Source organism: Oryzias latipes, chromosome 17 (genome assembly GCF_002234675.1).
Source record: "Oryzias latipes chromosome 17, ASM223467v1".
Classification (NCBI taxonomy): Eukaryota; Metazoa; Chordata; class Actinopteri; order Beloniformes; family Adrianichthyidae; genus Oryzias; species Oryzias latipes.
In genome coordinates, this window is record NC_019875.2 from 9,608,153 (window position 1) to 9,625,432 (window position 17,280).

The window sequence follows — 17,280 nt, forward strand, 5'->3', positions numbered from 1 at the left end:
GATTAAAAATACAAAGACTTAAGAAAAAAGCCTTTTCTCTAAATCTGTCCTTGTTTTCTCAGCAGGTTTAAATTTGACTACAGTTGGTTCAGACTACAGGTGACTGACTGATCCCCCCCCCCCCCCCCCCTTTCTTTTTATTGGGAAGTTTTTCAGCAAGAAAACAGAAACGACTCCTTTATGATTGAAAGTAAAACATTTCATAGACGGCCTGAAATCAACAAAAGCAGAGAGCTAGGATTGGTTTGGTTGGTAGTTTTTTTCTTATTTTTTATCTAACTTGGCTGGTGAGTGAAAAATGAGATTTTGGTCACTGTGGATGTGATTTCAAACTTGCAGCATCAAAGCACACGCAGCAAAATCCGATTTAAAGCCGTTGCTACCAGAAAAGCTCTGCCGAGTGCGTTCTAGTATCTTATCTTTATGAGATGCTTACGCTAGCGGTAGCTCCTAAAACATCTGCTGCATTGTTCTACTAACATCTTTACAGCTTCGTATTTAGTTGAACTTTGTGTTAGATCCAATTTCCGAAAGAGAGGTTAAAATAAAAGTTTTTGTGAAATATATTCCATCATTTGTAATTAATAAGAGCAGAGAGAGAGAAAAAAACGATTAAAATTGAAAATCAAATTTGGAATGAAAAAATCTGAGATTTTAGTTTTTGGCCATATCGCCCAGCTCTACTTTATTTTGAAGTGTTCCATAACAAAACACAACACTGCCTAACCTATTCCTAGGGTAAAATGTTGCATAACGGACACACAACACTGCTTTTCTTTGCATCATAATTATTTCATTTAGGTTTGATTGTGTCAAAACTGTAGTTTAATTGCTTTAGTGATTATTGTGATGTGGAGAACAATGAATAAGTACCAGGCTTACAATAATCTGAGAGGTAATCAGGGCGTGGATTTGTGTTTCAAGGTCACTGCAGCTCAAGAAAGTTTAGCTTTAGCTAAATGACTCTAGTGATAAAAGCTCATTTTGACAAGATTGTCAGTTAGTTCGTCAAAGTTAAAACAGCTGTCAAAGATAGCCCTTCATTTATACTCATTTAGGTATATAAAAACAGTAAAATAAAAACCAAAAGCTTGGGCTCGTTTTGAATGGCAGTAGTTTGATCAAAAGCTGCTTATTTTAATTTTTACTTTGTTAAACTTAGAAAACTTTCTTTATGGAATTAAATCTGAAGTTCTTCTTTTAGTTCCCCTGACAGTCAATAAATCTCCAAACTGTGTTTTAGAAGAAGAAACCTTTAGTAATTTGTTTTATGAGCTGCAGTGTGTCGAGTTGGCCCCTAACAGCATTGAATGCTGGGATGTTGGCCTCCAACCCTCCTCAGATTTACTGAGACATTTTAATGAAGAATGGACCTCCTGTTGACGTCCTCTGTTCCTCATGGTCCTTGGCCTATGTCTTGCATCTCAGTTTCTGGAATGATTCCTACCCATGACCCATTAGTTGGAATTCTTTCCTGAAATTGCTGCTTGGCTGCAGGCAAATGATGCGTCTGATCTTCTCTATTGGTCTTTAGGGGCCAGATTAGCTGTTGTTTGTGCTTGAGTGTAATTTCTCAGGGGACGTGCACGCTGTTCGCCGCATGTTCACCTCCATCTCAGCGTGGTACACAGTAGCCCATCTACAGCTACAGACTAGGGCTGATACATCTCCTACATAACAGTATAAGGGTGGTTATCCTCACAGCCGGGATGCATTTGACTGTGATTTGAATCTGCTCCATACAAACAAACGACGGCTGATCACAACAACAGCAGAAACACCTGATGGTGGATGTTCCATCTGTCAGTCTGATGCTCCAGGACTTAATGGTTGAAGATCAAATATTTTCACACTTTTTTTAGCAAAATTAAAAAGGTTTTGTGGTGAAAGTATGATCTTCTTGATGGCATAAAGTGCCCACTGGTGACCCAGTGGCCCAGAGAGGGATACGGCGGGTTAAGAAAATGAACGGATGGATAGTTCAGGAGAACTATTGGATTGATCCGCCATATTGAATGTGTATTCTATCCGCTGATTGAGTCACTCAAGATGTCACATCCCCAAAGCTGAATCCCTGACATTGTCTGTGTGGTCCCTGATTGGTTGACCTAACACAGTGACCTTGCCAAAGTTCAAACATTTGAACTCTGGCGAATTGCGTTGCATCACTCAAATCGCAATGCTGCCAGACCACCGCGCTGTGCCTGTCGCTCGTATCGCGCCGCAAGACCTCAAATTACATCTGTACCATGACTTAACATTGATACTACTCCCCCAGACCCTCGAATCGCGTTCAGTGTGAACACACCTTAAGGCTTTAGTTAGAGATCATTGATGGAGGTGGAACTGGAGATGTTGAAGTTAACTGAGAGTGATGAGGATGAATCAGGAATGAATCCATCAGAGGAACAGGTCATTTTAGATGCCCAAATCCAGGCCTCGAGGGCCGGTGTCCTACATGTTTTCCAACCATCCTGCTAATGAAGCTGCTAAGTAGCTAAACACACCTGAACAGGTAATCAACAGCAGATAAGGCTGGGTTTCTTAAAGCTAGCATGAGGCCAGCCCTCAAAGCCTGGATTTGGGCACCGCTGTTCTAGAGACAAATACAGGAAAGCAGAAATGGTTTGGACATATTTAGAGGGAAGCAGTTTTGATGTTGGTCAAGGTCTTACAGACCATGGAGGAGGTTCATAGATGATGTTTAGCAGGACATGATGGTGGTTGGTTTGAGCGAGGAGGACGGAGATGATGGGGATAGATGGAGGCCGACGATTTACTGTGGAAACCGCTAAAGGAAGCTGCCTGAAGACAAATTTAGATTCTGAGCTACAAGTAGTTCAAACAGATGCTGTTTGTTTTCCAATCCACCATAGCCAAGATTACACGTCTAAATCAATTACGAAAGGAGCTTTAGATAGTGTCTTTATCCCACAGCACCATTCAAACATCTTAAAATAAACCAATAAAGTTTTTTAGCAATTTTTAGATTTGAAAGTTATTTTTCTTTTCCCTCATGGATCATATTTCACTGAAGGATAAGTGAAAATGCGTCACAATTGGCCGTCTCATCTCATCTGCGGCGCTCATTAAGACTGACACCAATTTGTCAGCAATTAAGCTAATGAGTCGACATGAAGTTCTACACAATATTGACTTCATCGTGACATCATAGGTGATGAATGATTTAATTAGTGCTCAAATTAGTCCACATAAATGGCAGACTACATGTTTCTTCAAAGGGATTGAAGTCGAAGGTAATTTGTCTGGACTTCCTCACCTTTCTGGAAGGCTAACGGTAGAATGACTGGACCCGCTCTTTGCTTGTGATCATTTTGCTGGATTGAATTCATGGCGTCTTCCTTCAGGGATTCGCCTCCAGACTGGCAGAAACTGAAAGACAAATCCCCGTGAAGTCATTTCATTTTTCCCCTGAAGATGCTGAACTAATGAGGCAGAAAATAGCCGGCTGTCATGGCGGTACTGTCTGCAGCCCGGTCCTTGAGCCGACCTGGTTCTGGTCCCAGAGGACCTTCGGAGTGTCTTCATCTGCTGTTTGTGTGTGTGTTTGCGTGTGCTTTCAGTGTGAGGACTGGAAAAAAAAAACAGATAAAAGAAAACCGAGCGGCACGTGGAGTTGACCTCCTCTGTGAATTGGCAGCAGCTCCGAAATGCTAGCAACAAACTTAACTTTGGTCGACTTATTTATCCTCATTTTAAGGTAGCAATTCAATTTGATCCTCAACATAAGGGTCTCATTTGAAGTTGTCAGCATCACTACGCAAACACATACATGGTCATAAAACATCAGTTACACATAAAACTATTGTAACATAAAACGTTTTATTTTAAAAAAATCCTTGAAAACGTCTTCTTGCTGAACATTTCACTGTGAGGCTGTTTCGTGTGTGACAGACAATTTGTGAGTTCCAGCGTTTTATTTCATTTTCAGCCTCGGAACATCAAATTAACACTAGAAAACATGGATCAAACACTGCATCAATTTAATCTCCTGCTGAAGTTAGTCACTGATGATCAGTTGAAGATCAAATATTAATGTTAATGATCCTTCTGACTGAGAAATGCTTCGGTTTTCTTCGTTAAAAACTGCCAAAAGTGAAAGACGCAGAGTTGTGCTGTCGTGTTCGAGGCGCTTTGACTGCAGCAGAGTAGTAGCATGATCCATGATGGGAGTTTTTGCAGTGGAGTGGTTGCCTTGACAACCGCCTCCCAATCTGACCTGCAGCGAAGTTGATTAATCTTCACGCTTCGAGGGCCCCCATCAACCTGCAGAGCCGCTCGCTGGAAAAATAAACTGCAGAGATATTGAGGTGACCTCTCGCCACCTGACGGGCTTTTATGCAAGTCCCCCCTAATGGGGTGAGCAGGGGCATCTGGGAAATGAAGTTCCCAGCCTTTCAGATGATGTTAAACAGGCAACAAGTGTGATGGAAGGAAAGTTGAAATCCTTGAAGGAGAAAAGAATTTAGCTTGATTTACTATTTGACTTTTTGTTTCCTTTTACCATTTAAAAAAAAAAGGGTTTGTTGGATATAAATTATTTTTGGATACTGTTAAGTATGAAATTATTTTACCCTAAAACAACCAATCAAACTCTGTTTCTATAGACTAAGCTTTTTACTAAAGTTTTGAGGAAATACTTATCACTTCTGAGTTCAAAGTGAATTTTCGAAAACCTAACTATAGTACACTACAGTACATTCAAGTAAAAACATCTCACACACATTTTGAGCTTATTTCAGCTGTTTTTTATGCTTTAAATTACTTCAGTTTCTTGTTATTAAAATGCTGACCATAACAGAAGTCATCTCATGGTTTCACGCAAATAACGCTAAAAAACATTCAGTAGAATCAAGATAAAGAAACCAATTTAGTCCAAATGACTCTGAGTTCAAATTATTCTGATGGTGTTTTATAATGGTCTGTATCAGTGATCAACAACTTCATGCTGAGCATGCAACTGGGAAACTGAACACCAAAAATACTGGAACATCTGCTTAAAGATGAAACTGAGACCCCTTAAAACCCAAAGAAGGCAAGGCAGTGTACATTGTTTGACTATTAAAGGGGTCCTCACAAAATCAAGTCTGCCTTGATTTATTTTAACCCTTTGAAGACCGGACTTTAAGTCTGGTGTTGACGTTCTTTCAGCTCCATAACTTTCAACCGTTTACGCAATTAATGCAATTCCACTGGATTCTTAAGTGGAAAAAAGCAGATTTGCGCTGATTTGAGACGCTATCAACATTAAATTAAGTATTTCTTATCGACGCATAGCTAATATACAAAGCTGTTTTTCAGAATTGGTTGGAATTACATTAGTTGCAGAAACGGTCAAGGAGTTGGAATTAAATTGGAAGTAGTTGGAGGAAAACCATAAAAAGGTTTAAAACGATGGATGGTGAAGATGGTTGTGCTTGAAGTGAATCATTTAGATTTTCAAGTCTAGAGAGGCGACCTCTGAGCCCAAAGACCCAAATCCCCCACACAGAACCAACCGTCTGTCCATCTTCTGTTGATTGTTATCCTAAAATCAAACCTACCTGTCGACGTCTAACGTCGCAGACCAAAGACGAGAATCGGAGTCAGGCAGGCCAACCGGAATATGAGCTCTATTAAAACCAAACAATTTTTCAACTCTGCTTCCCATTCTAGTAAAAAATAAATAAATAAATAAATAAGAATACTCATGAATTCTGTTCAAAACGTAACGTTAAGCCTCAGCATTTTAATTTAAGCCTTTAGATGTTAGTAAAGAAAATTTCTGTTTTAGAATAAAGACCTCACCACACAGAACAGCACAAAGAAAACCAGAATTTTATTATTTTAGTTCAGTTTCCTGGTAACAAATCTCCACTACAGACCATTCAAAACTTCTGTGTTTATTTGTAGGATTTTCATAGCATGCAGCTGCGTCTCAGAGGCTAAATGGTTTGCCACTTCGATCGTCTGTCAGCAAAGCTGAAAGCTGCAGTGACCTTTGTGCTGCTTGTCTGCTGCTCCTTCACACTCCAAAACATCGACATTTCACAGACGGCGTGCTGCTGACAGCTAGGAAGGAGTTCTGTGCTCGGGCTGCAAATACAGACAATTATCCTTAAGATGGATATCATTGCTCCTTCTGGAACCACCTTCTTTTTTTCTAGATTTTAGACGTAGATTCAACTGTTGCTCCTTCATCAAAGCAAATGGAAGTCTTAAAGTCCAGAAACTCTCCCTTTCACAACAAAATGAATCTAAACACCAATGAAACTGAACAAAAAGTGTGATTGTAACTTGTCTTAGTTGAAGTGTAAAGCCTTAGTCTCAAGCACTTGTACGGTGCGGGTTGACCCGTTTGGGTGCTGCATGTGTTTGGGTTGTCCGGACCCGTGTAGGGTGGTAGAGGGGAGGGGCTGCAGAATGCAGTGTTCTTGAGGCTTTTACGGTAAACTCAAGAGAGATGATGTGGTAAGTAAGTATGTTTGATGATGGCGTATACTGTCCTCACTCTAGTCATTGGTAAGGTGTGAGTACTGGACCTGTAATAATGATGCATAAATGCTGGATGCACGGGGTGTGGACTTGATATACAAGTACCAAAAGGATGTCCACACAAAACGATTGTCTAATTTCTTCATTTCTAACTGTCAGACTGCACGCAGGCAGTGTATTTATCATGTAAACAGCCCTAAATCCATAGGATTTGGGAGGATTGAATACATGAAAAATGTGTACGACGTTCCTGCAACACGCCTACTTCACCCTTACTTACCCTGACGTTTTGTTTAAGTGGTCAATACGACCTGTCGCCCACAGCATGCCCCTAGAATTTGCATGAACTTTTTCGTTCTATAGGCTCACAAAGCGTAAATTGTGAATGACATATACTTACATAACACTTTTTTTCTTTCCTTAAAAGCCCAAAGCGCTTTACGGTCACTGTCCCATCCACACACTAATGGCGGTTTCCCTGCCAAACACTAGCGCCAACCTATAAACACTAGGATCAATAAGGGGTTCAGTGTATTTTCCAAGGACACTCCGATGCACAGGCGGGCAAGGCGGGAACCAAACCTGAAATCTTCTGATTAGCGGTCGACCGCCTTACCTTTGCACCGCGGCTGATCTATGACCTTGATATTTTTTGCAGGTTACTTAAAGACCTCGTCCGTGCAGGTTTGTCAACGTCTTCTAATGATTGGATGTTCTGTGTTCCTGCAGGCGTCTGTGGCTGCTGCGGGCCGCTGAGGCCGAGGTACAAACGCCTGGTGGACAACATCTTCCCCGAGGACCCTAAAGTGAGTGCTGGCACGCGTCACGCCGTTCAACCAAAATGAAAGTGACAAGATCCACCGGCCATTTTAATTCCTCATTACGGCCAGATTGGGCCTCCCAGCTCATCTCACTGTCCGGATCGGTCAGAGTCCGACCTTAAAACAAAATCAAATGTTGCAAATGGAGACAAATGAGAGGCGCCATTTGAAACAAGGTTATTTGGCAGCAGCGGCTCTGATGGAATGGGAAAAGGACGGGCGAAGGCTGCGAAGGCGCCGGAAAACTGGGTTTCAGATAGAATCGGGTCATAGCAGATTTAAATGACATTAACGCAGCTCTTCCTCCCAGTTTGTCTCCTCAACAGTGAGGGAATTGATGAGCAGGGAGAATTCCCTCACAGCCACCCAAGTCTGACTGTCCTGCTTTCAAATTGATGCCCCACTTCAGACGTTTTGGCTCAGTTTTGTTATTTTATGCGCCGAAGAGGTGAACTCACATCAGCGGTTCTGTTTTTCCACTTTAGTTCAGATCAAAAATCTCTAAATCTCTATTGTTCAGCTTTTCTTAGAAGAGAGCTGATGTGGTTTGGTTTAGCTAAAGTGAAGACCATGTGATCAGAACAATCAAATGAATGGAGCTGCTGGATAACAACTGAACAGACTTGATGTGTCGTCCTGTCAGTGTAGCAATCTTGAGGAGGAACATGTGATGATGCTTTTACACAAAACGCAAGTCACTACCTCTGTTTAGACGCATGGCGAATTCACTGCTGGAATGTTGTCCAAAAATGTTCTGGGGGACCTACCGAACCACATCTAAATACATTTTTACCTAAATTACTGTAACATTCAGATTTGAGGACCAGAAAGAAAATATGTAAAAAAAAAATGTCAGTCTGGAAACAAAAGTTTTTGTCAACGTTAAATCTGGGTTCATATGAAATGTTGCATATTATTCATTAGTAAAATTCTAAAATGAAAAACCATGTGAACAGGAAAATAACACAAATAGTTATCTTATTTAAAACGTATAAAATGCTGTATTTTTGATCAAAGAAACAAATCTGTTCATTTAAGAAAAAGGCCTACGGAGTGTCACAGAAGTTTCCCATGATGGATGTGGCCACAGGTTACCCACGGCTTATAACGAAATTTAGCCAATCACAATCAGAAAGATAGTACACACAGTTCTTAAAATGTGTTTATAAAAAGAAATGAACTGCAACCACTGCTACCTCCTGTTAATATCTTTTTAAATAAAGAAATGACTCTGCCGTGTCTTAATAGGCAAAAACAGATTTCTTGGACATTTTATCGATTTCATGACAGGACGGTAGGATTTTGAACACCAGCCGCATTTCCCCCACGGGCCAGACTTTGGACATGCCTATCGTATACAATGCATGACAGACACAGAGGATCTTGACAGAACTTTAGCTGCGCCACATTGTCGCCCTGCTTGGAAATCCCAGCCACCAGACCATCGCACCACACCCGACGCTCAAATCACGCCACGGGACTTCTCACTGCGTCTGCACACGGGCCGTCCCTGGGTTCGGTGTGAACGCAGCATAAATCTTGTCCCTGCTCAGAGACATTGTAATCATGTGTGTCATTGAGAGTTGGTGTTCTATGTTGGGTTATAAATCATATATTTTTAATATTTCAAAGTCTGCAGCTGTCCTTCTGGTGAAGATCATGGCTTCAAGTTTTTCCACAGCTCTGCTGTTGACCGTCGTTCTGTAGAGGAAGTGTGGGGATCCTGGAGATCCGGGAGTGACTGTTTGCTCTCATCTCCCTGTCTCAAGAAATCGATCAGTCTGTCCTGTGTGTCCTCTGAGAAACCTTCACACTTCATTCTGTTTGTTTAACTACACTTTTTCAGCTGCTCTTACCATCAATCCAGTATAAAAAACCTCCAGCCGCCTCCATTAGTTTCATTTTTGCTGTTTTTATGTTTTTAAAATGTCAGATTGATTTATGTTCCTATAGAATGAATCACCAAAAATGTTGCCCTCTTCGAGATTTAAGATCTTCTGAAAACACTCAGTAGATGGATGGTTCAAAACTTTTAATAACTCAGCGACTTGGATAATACTCTGTCCTTAAAAATTCATTGTTTTTAAATATTAAAGTCCAGGTAAATGATTTAGAAGCAATTGTTCACTTCAGCTACTTTATCAGACTATTTTTAAGCCATTTTAAAGAGCTTTGTGTATTTTTGGAGCTTTTATTTTGCAGTTTTTATTCATTAGTCCTCCTATTTTATTTATTTTTACTTCTTTTTTTTTAAACCCATCAGTGCCAAGCTGGTAATGGTACAAACGTAAACAGTACTACCAGTACTGAGGAAAAATGCAGATTTCCATGCTTTATTTCCGACATGTTAATCATTGTTGTTTTTAACGTTTCCAGTGATTGTGAGGGTGGGTGGAGCAGAAGGCAAAGCTGTACTTCACAGCAAAAGACTCTAATGCAGCCACCTGATGGACATGAGTTTAGTGTGCAATGCTCCAAAAAAAGGACAGACATCGTGGCGGTTCGAGCACCATTTAGGCACAGGAACCATTTGAAAAGTACTGGTTCAGCACTGGATCATGTCCAAACAGTACCCATCCCAAGTATTTGATGCCCTAAGGTTGTTTTCATTTGGGACGAGTTGGGTTTTTAAGTGAAGAAGATGTTGCCCCACATCATTACACGTCCTCCACCAAAGGGTGCAGCACTCTTTCTCTTCTCCCCGTTCTGACTCCATGTTTCAGCTGCTGTAGAGAGAATCTGAACCACTGCAGGCTGCAAATGCTCGTTTCAGTCGTTGGTACATTTCTTTTTCCCCCCACCCTAATGGGTCCCGCTTTGCCTCGTATCAGGATGGCCTCAGCAAGTCCGACATGGAGAAGCTGACCTTCTACGCCGTGTCGGCTCCGGAGAAGCTGGACCGGATCGGAGCCTACCTGGCCGAGAGGCTGAGCAGAGACGTGGTACGACACCGATACGGGTGAGTGCCGCTGCACCTCCCAGCCCGCCATGCGGCTGAAACTCCCTCCATAATTTATGCCCTCGCACAGATAATCAATATGTTTCCGCTCCAAGCCAAAGAGAACCCGGGGGCGCTTGTCTGCAGGAGAGCAAATACTCCAAGCAGAAGGTTGACCTTCAGAGACAGAAACTGATGGGAAGGAACGGAGCTCTGATAAAGAGCAGCTTGTTTCTGCAACATGAATGTTAAAATGATTATGCTAAACGGCTCCGTTTGAGGTTACTTGGGAGTCATTATTGATTTAAAGATTAAAAGCATGTAAACAAAAAGGAAATGATTTCATTCTGTGTGGCTTTCCAAAAAAATAAACACACTTTAGAAGCTGAAAATACATTAGATAATTAGAAAATGCAGCTTTTTAAACTAAATGTATTCAATTGTGACAGTTTTAGTGCTAAATTAGATCTTTTTTAAAATGACGACAGAACCCACACGTTTAAGAGCCTTTTTCTGCCCAACCCTCAACTGTCTTATAGCTGTCATCCTTCATCTGCAGGGGGCGCTATATAAATATCAAATCTTCTGCAGCTGAATAAAGAACATAGATGAGCTTTACTTGTATGATTAGTTCTGTTTTAACTATTGATAATTATGAAACATTTCAGGAAATGTTTGTTTATTTATTGAAAAAATAAACTGCATCCACTGCTACCTGCTGTAAATATCTTTTGAAATCAAGAAATGACCCAGCAGTGCCTTTACACCCAAAAACAGTCTTCTTGAACATCTTGATGAATTAAGGAAGTCTTTGTTTTCCTACAGACTGACGATTACTTTCACTTAGAAAACACAATTGTGGTACGGCCCTTCAGGCCTGCTTGGCTCCTTACAGCCGAAAATGTCCTGACATCAGAGGTTCAGGATTAAACAGATGGTTGAAATCAAAGTCCAGTTTCAGCGTGACCTTTTTTGCAGGTACGTGGTGATCGCCATGGAGGCTCTGGACCAGCTGCTGATGGCGTGCCACTCCCAGAGCATCAAACCCTTCGTGGAGAGTTTCCTGCACATGGTCGCCAAGCTGCTGGAGTCCAGAGAGCCCGACCTGCAGGTTCTGGGAACCAACTCGGTGAGAGAAGAAGCAGATGATAACTCTGAGATCCGGAGCAGAGCTTGATTTTTGTATTTTAAAATTGCTGAAGAGAATCATGAGATTCAATGAAACAGACTTATGAATAACACAAATTGACTTTACACCAAAGAGAGCCCATTCTCTTGCAGATGTGGTGCAGAACCTCTGCAGTATTTCTGAGAATATTTTTCATCACATGAAACTTTAATGCTCCTGCTGACAGTGGAGCTCTTCTGCTCTCTGTGCATCATGCATTCTTCCACGAATTGTCCGTATTTCCTACTTTTTTTTGTTTTAACAAACGTATCGTGCAAAGACAACAAAGCTGTGTCACGTGAGCTGTAATTATATTTATTCTCTTGGAAGCCACAACCAAATCTGAGCCTCATTTTCTGTTTCAAATGAGCTGAAGGTGAAGCCCCCTCCCTCCTGAGCCCGCCGCCTCGCCATTGTTAGCTGCCCATCCGAGCCGAAACTTTAGAACCAACACCCTCTGCATTATTAATGTGTGATATTTAGAGTCTGACAGAGGAGAGCAGAGGCATCTGAGCCGTGGGGGGGTGAAGGCGCCTTCAGCGTCAGACGCACGCGGCTTGTAGGTGGAAGCTGTAATTACATTTTTCTTTCTTAAGCAGTTCCCTACAAAGCCGACGTACAATGAATGCTTCTGATTCGTGTCGAGCCAAACGAGGCCCTGCGTGTTTGTTGTAACGTCTGCCTGTTTGAAAAGTCTGCAGAGCTGCATCAACACAACTCAGCCACCAAACGGCTCCCAGCCACTAATTACCCACAAGCACTTTCCGTTTGTGTGTACATGTGGAGCGGGCTGCGTTCAAACAGCAAAAACGACAGGGGGAAACTCAACCAAAGCTTAATTTTTTAAACAAAACAAAAAAACAACTTTATTTTTATAGTACTTTTAATTAATTAAACAACAAACAAGGACATTTTTCCCAGTGGTCTTTTAAGTATTATTACGCAGTTTTTAGCCAAAATCCAAATAACCGTGTCGTTTTCTAGGACATAGTGTCTGTAGAGCAGCAGTCCTTCATCAGAAATTCATCTTTGAGTTGTGGGCGTGACTACTGACACAAACCATCCCCGCCCCCCTTCCTGTCCCCCATAACTGTTTTTATGCTCTCCTGCTAGCCTACAGACCCTCACAACCCCTAGCTAACATTAGCGGTGCAACAAAAATGGCGAGCAGCATCTGACGTACTGTATTTTTCGAAGGGTAAGCAGTGATTTATTTTTTTTGCATAGATTGCCCAAGGACCGGAATTATACTCAGGTGTGCCCTTTAGTAAGAAAAAACTATACCTCAACGTAGTCGTCAACAAGTGGTTGCATCATATTTTCGTATTTTCCTCATCACAAATACATTCTTTCAATTCGAATAAAAGAAAAATTCAATACAGTTTTTAGATTATTTTCTTTATATATGTCCTACATCATCATCAGAAAAATGTAACACTTTATCAGAGTGGCTGTTTAAGTACGAGGGCGTTTTAGAGTCACCATAAAAAAGTCAAAATAAGAGATATAAAGTCGTAAATGTACTTCTTTTACGCATCGTAAATTTACGAGATTTAAAGTGATGAATCTATGAGATTTAAAGTCGTAAATTTCCAACGTTAAATCTCAGAAATGTATTACGTTTTTTTCCTACATTTGTTTTAAAATTTTTATTCGTAAATTTGTGTTTAAAAAATCATAAATTTACGTCTTGAAATCTAATACATTTACGAGAATAATTAATACATTTAGCCGATGACTTTTAAAGTCATAAATAAAATAAAAAACCTTTACAAAAAAGTTTTGTAATCTGGCCCTCAAGCTCTGTCATATTTAAGAATTTGTAATTGACAGAAAATAAACAACAAAACACACAAGTTTCTGTTTGTGGCTACTTTTCAATGAAGTTAAAAAAACTCATGATTTTTAATTTTGTGAAAAGGATAAATCAACTGCTTCAATTTTTGAAAACTTTAAGCTTATTATTGCCAATGATTTAAAAATAGATTTATAATAGCTCTGTGTTTTAGAAAACAAAATAATCAAACATTAAATAACATTAATGTTTAACAACCCAACATTTAAGAAAAGTCAAATCCCTCATCGAATTGAAGCCCAAACAGCCGGCAGAACGTGGAGGAAGTGAGACATTCCGGTGACACTGAAGAGAAAACGGTCAGAGCTGAAGGTGATAAATCACTGCTCAGATAATTTATACAAACCCTTTACAGTAAGTCCAGCAGTGACATTTTTATTAAAACAACACATTTATCAACCTCAGGGTGAGTGTGGTGAAGGGACCTCACTGCTTTGTGATCCCCTTCTCCTTACCGCTCTGTCACTGAACTTTATCACAAGAGCCTGTCTGTCAGGCTGTGATGGCGACGAGGTTTTCCTCCAGGACTAAGTCTTGACAAATGAGTATCTCATGGAAATGCACTCAGAGCCTTCCTTTGGGGGGGGGGGGTTAAGTGGACTGGGAGTCCACATACCCCCTGTCTTTGTCTTCATCAGTTTCATCGGATTTGCTTTAGTTCTGTGATCATATTTTTTTGGAATTTATAGCTGATCCTGGACAAAAAGAAATTTGTATCTTTTTGTTTGTGAAAAATCCTTTTAATGGCTTAAATGTTGGAAGTTTTCTGCAATCTACAGTTTCCTTCTTCTTTTTGTGAAATTCCATCTGTTGACTTTGCTCTTAGTGTGATTTTCACACATTACATGCAGTTCACAGATGGTCAGAGGTGTTGGCACTCTTCAAAGGGAGACACTGCTTGACTTATTTTCTGTCTTAACACTTTCTGTAGAGACATTCATTTGGCAAAACTTGTGAGCAAGTCAGTAAATGTACAAAAACATGCAAATATAAAGATTTCTTAAAAAATTAAATCATATATACTAGATCTGGGGTGCTCATTACGTTGATGAAGGATGTGACGGTAGATCGCGGACCATTAAAGATAAATAAACCAAAAAATTAAAACAATGTTGTTTTTTTAAATATCCGTCAGCTCAGCGAATCATCATCATCTTCCCCGTGAAATACATCTCTTGATTGACATGCAGAAGAACCAATAGAAAATCCTCTGAAACAGGCGTCACTGTGTTGAACTGCACCGAGGACCAGACGCCCACATGGTTTACCACAGAGCATGAAACGTGATTGTTGCTTCTTTCTATTTTATAAAACAAAAGGCCTTATCTGTTCTGTGTATTACTACAAAATATTAACACACAACAACGCTATCTCCTTACAGATATTTGTGAATTCTCTCTATAGTTCCTGAGTTATCAGTACATGAACAGTGTTTTTGACTAAAGTTATTAGAAGTTGTCAACTTTGAAGTTGAATAAAGGGACTTTGGAGCATATTACCAGGCCATGACCAGTATTGTTCTACACGTCATCTCATAAACATTTGTTTTTCAATTAGTAGTAAGTAAACATTGCACGTTGGACTATAGATACTGTTAAAAATAAGTTGTCAACTTTGAAGTTGAATTTAAAGTGATCTTGGTGCACCAAACAATTCATCATGGGTAGCTGATAATAAAATAAATTTGTGTCTACTAATCGGTCTAGAAATGTAATTTCTATGTATACTTTTAATCCTTATTTTCCCTAAATTCTGTGTTTTTTGCGTTTTATTGTTTAGTATCGGAGTAGACTGCAAGGTGAAGCAGTGCGCGGATCGCAGCCTCACGGCAGATCTCTCAATCCTGTAAACTGGGTTGAATTTTAGCCTTTTTAGTTTACACAGCATATGTAGATTATGTCATGTTTGTTTAAATACGTTTTAAACATTTTCTATTGTATGTCCTCACTTTTCAGTTAATAGTTAATATATATGCATTTGTCTAACTTTAATTTAGTGTTCAGATCTGACATAAAACTGAACTGAAAAGACGTGAAGTGTGGAAAACAGCTGTGCTTTTTATGATAAAGACACAATCAATCATTTATTTATAAATGCATAAACATTTTTGGGAGGATTTTTACTCTTTTTGTTGCACAAAAAAAAAAAAAAAAAAAAGTTTCTTGTTTTTTCTTTGCTTTTTTTTAAACTGATTGTTCTTACTGTTTAAGAAAAAAAAAGGGGGGGGGTACGGAAGCTCACCTTTGGTCTCCTGTTGTCTTGGAAGCTCAAGGGGAGTCCACGATTTTATGTTTTGCTCTGATTAGCAACAAAATTGTGGATTTAGTATCATTTAAAAATGTCTCAAAGCTGGACTATCAATCAAAAATGGGAATGATAAATAAAGGAGGATTGATTACTGCTAATTACAGCTAATTAATCATTCAACTTTTTGGGCTGGTTTTTGTGGGAAACCGTGACTCTATCTGGCAACACTGAATGTACCTTGAGATGCAGAGTTTTTGTTTCTTCCTCTATAATGATCTCTTTAAGTGTTGACCTTTTCAAATCATCGGCGCGACCCAGTAGAAAGTGCTCAACCGTGAATCGCCTGAATTACCTCCACCATCCTCCACCCTGAGGCGAAGCTGCTCTCCCGCTGCTGGCTGCCATCCATCTGAGCCATTACCCCCAGGAGAGGTTAGGTATCAAATGAGAGGAAATTACCAGACATAACAGTGGGGTTTTGTCACTGATGCTGAAATGAGCGCGAGCAATTTGTTGCAGTGGACAATGACAGGGTAGTGAGAAACGCCAGCTGAATGCGAGGAGGAGGTAGAGGACGAGGAGGAGGAGGTGGAGAAGGAGGAGGCCTCTCCAGAGGACACTCTATGCTTGTTTGGAACAAGAAAATTACAGGCTGGACAGAAGGGGCCTGTTCTCTTGATGGTTGTCATTACCAGAGCCACGCAGGATTATGAATATGCTTTTAGTCACATTAATGTCATTGTTCGACAGACCCAGAGGAACACCTGTTTTTGTCACCTAATAGCTCAAAGGTGATGAGGTTCTCTGTTAGCAGCTTCAACGCCCTCTAGGTCTGATTTCAGGCTGCTGAACGAGAGCGCCTGTCAAGTTCAGCACTTGATCATTTGACTTTATTTTTAAGTGGATGATGGGATAATTATAAACATGTGATACTGTAGAGCAGGGCGGGTCCTCCATAGCTGCTGGTTTTCCAGAAATCATCGCTCTGTGGCTTACCTCATGTTCAAATACAGCCTAGTTACAAGCTAAGAGAGCAGGAATGTCTGTTACAGGTAGGTCACCAAACTAAAAGCATTAGAGATGCACTGACAAACTATTTAGATCGAAACCACAGATAAGATCATTTGATCAAAAAGCAAAACACTGTTAGAAAACCCTCATATCAATGTTGGCTGCTTATTTCAGAAGCCTTAGTCACATGTAGAGGGGGTGGAACCGTGCAGGTGCTACTGATTTTGGGGTAGTCCAGAGCCATGGAGGGATTTAGACAGGAGCGATAGCATCTTAAGTGGAGCGCCGATGTGTCTTGCCGTTCCCATTGAGGCTCATTGAAAAGAAAATGCCTGATTATCCTGAAGCATTTGTAAAGTAAACGCAAGTTGCGCCACATACTTATGACGCACACATGATGCCAGCATATCCTTACGCCACACTCTAGTTATTAGTAAGGTTTTAGTACTGAGCCCCTTACTGACACACGGGGTGTTCAGGTAATGGGTATATGTCCATAGGACGCTAATATGACAGACACACAAACTGCTCTCTGTCTATTCTCCTTACTCCAATCAGTCGAGCTGCACCGCAATGAGCACAGCGTATCACTCAGACGGCACCAACAAGCTCCTTCCACGGTCCATGGAATCAGGGGAAGGGCTGAAAAAGGAAAGATTTTACAACACATTTGCGTCACATCCACTTCACCCACACGTTACCATTGAGTGTTGCTGGCCCTAGGGTGCCCGTAGAAAGAAAAGTT

The 17,280-nt window shown here is 40.6% G+C and overlaps 1 protein-coding gene across 9 annotated transcripts in view; it reads left to right on the forward strand.

The window, feature by feature from the left end:
• efr3a (EFR3 homolog A) overlaps positions 1-17,280 on the forward strand; it is a 113,355-nt gene that overhangs the window by 31,301 nt on the left and 64,774 nt on the right. For all 9 annotated transcript variants that reach the window (XM_023965565.1, XM_023965570.1, XM_023965563.1 and 6 more), the window contains 3 exons: positions 7,225-7,301; positions 10,148-10,275; positions 11,233-11,383. In XM_023965565.1, the coding sequence (XP_023821333.1) occupies positions 7,225-7,301; positions 10,148-10,275; positions 11,233-11,383 (356 nt within the window). The remainder of the gene's footprint in view (positions 1-7,224; positions 7,302-10,147; positions 10,276-11,232; positions 11,384-17,280) is intronic.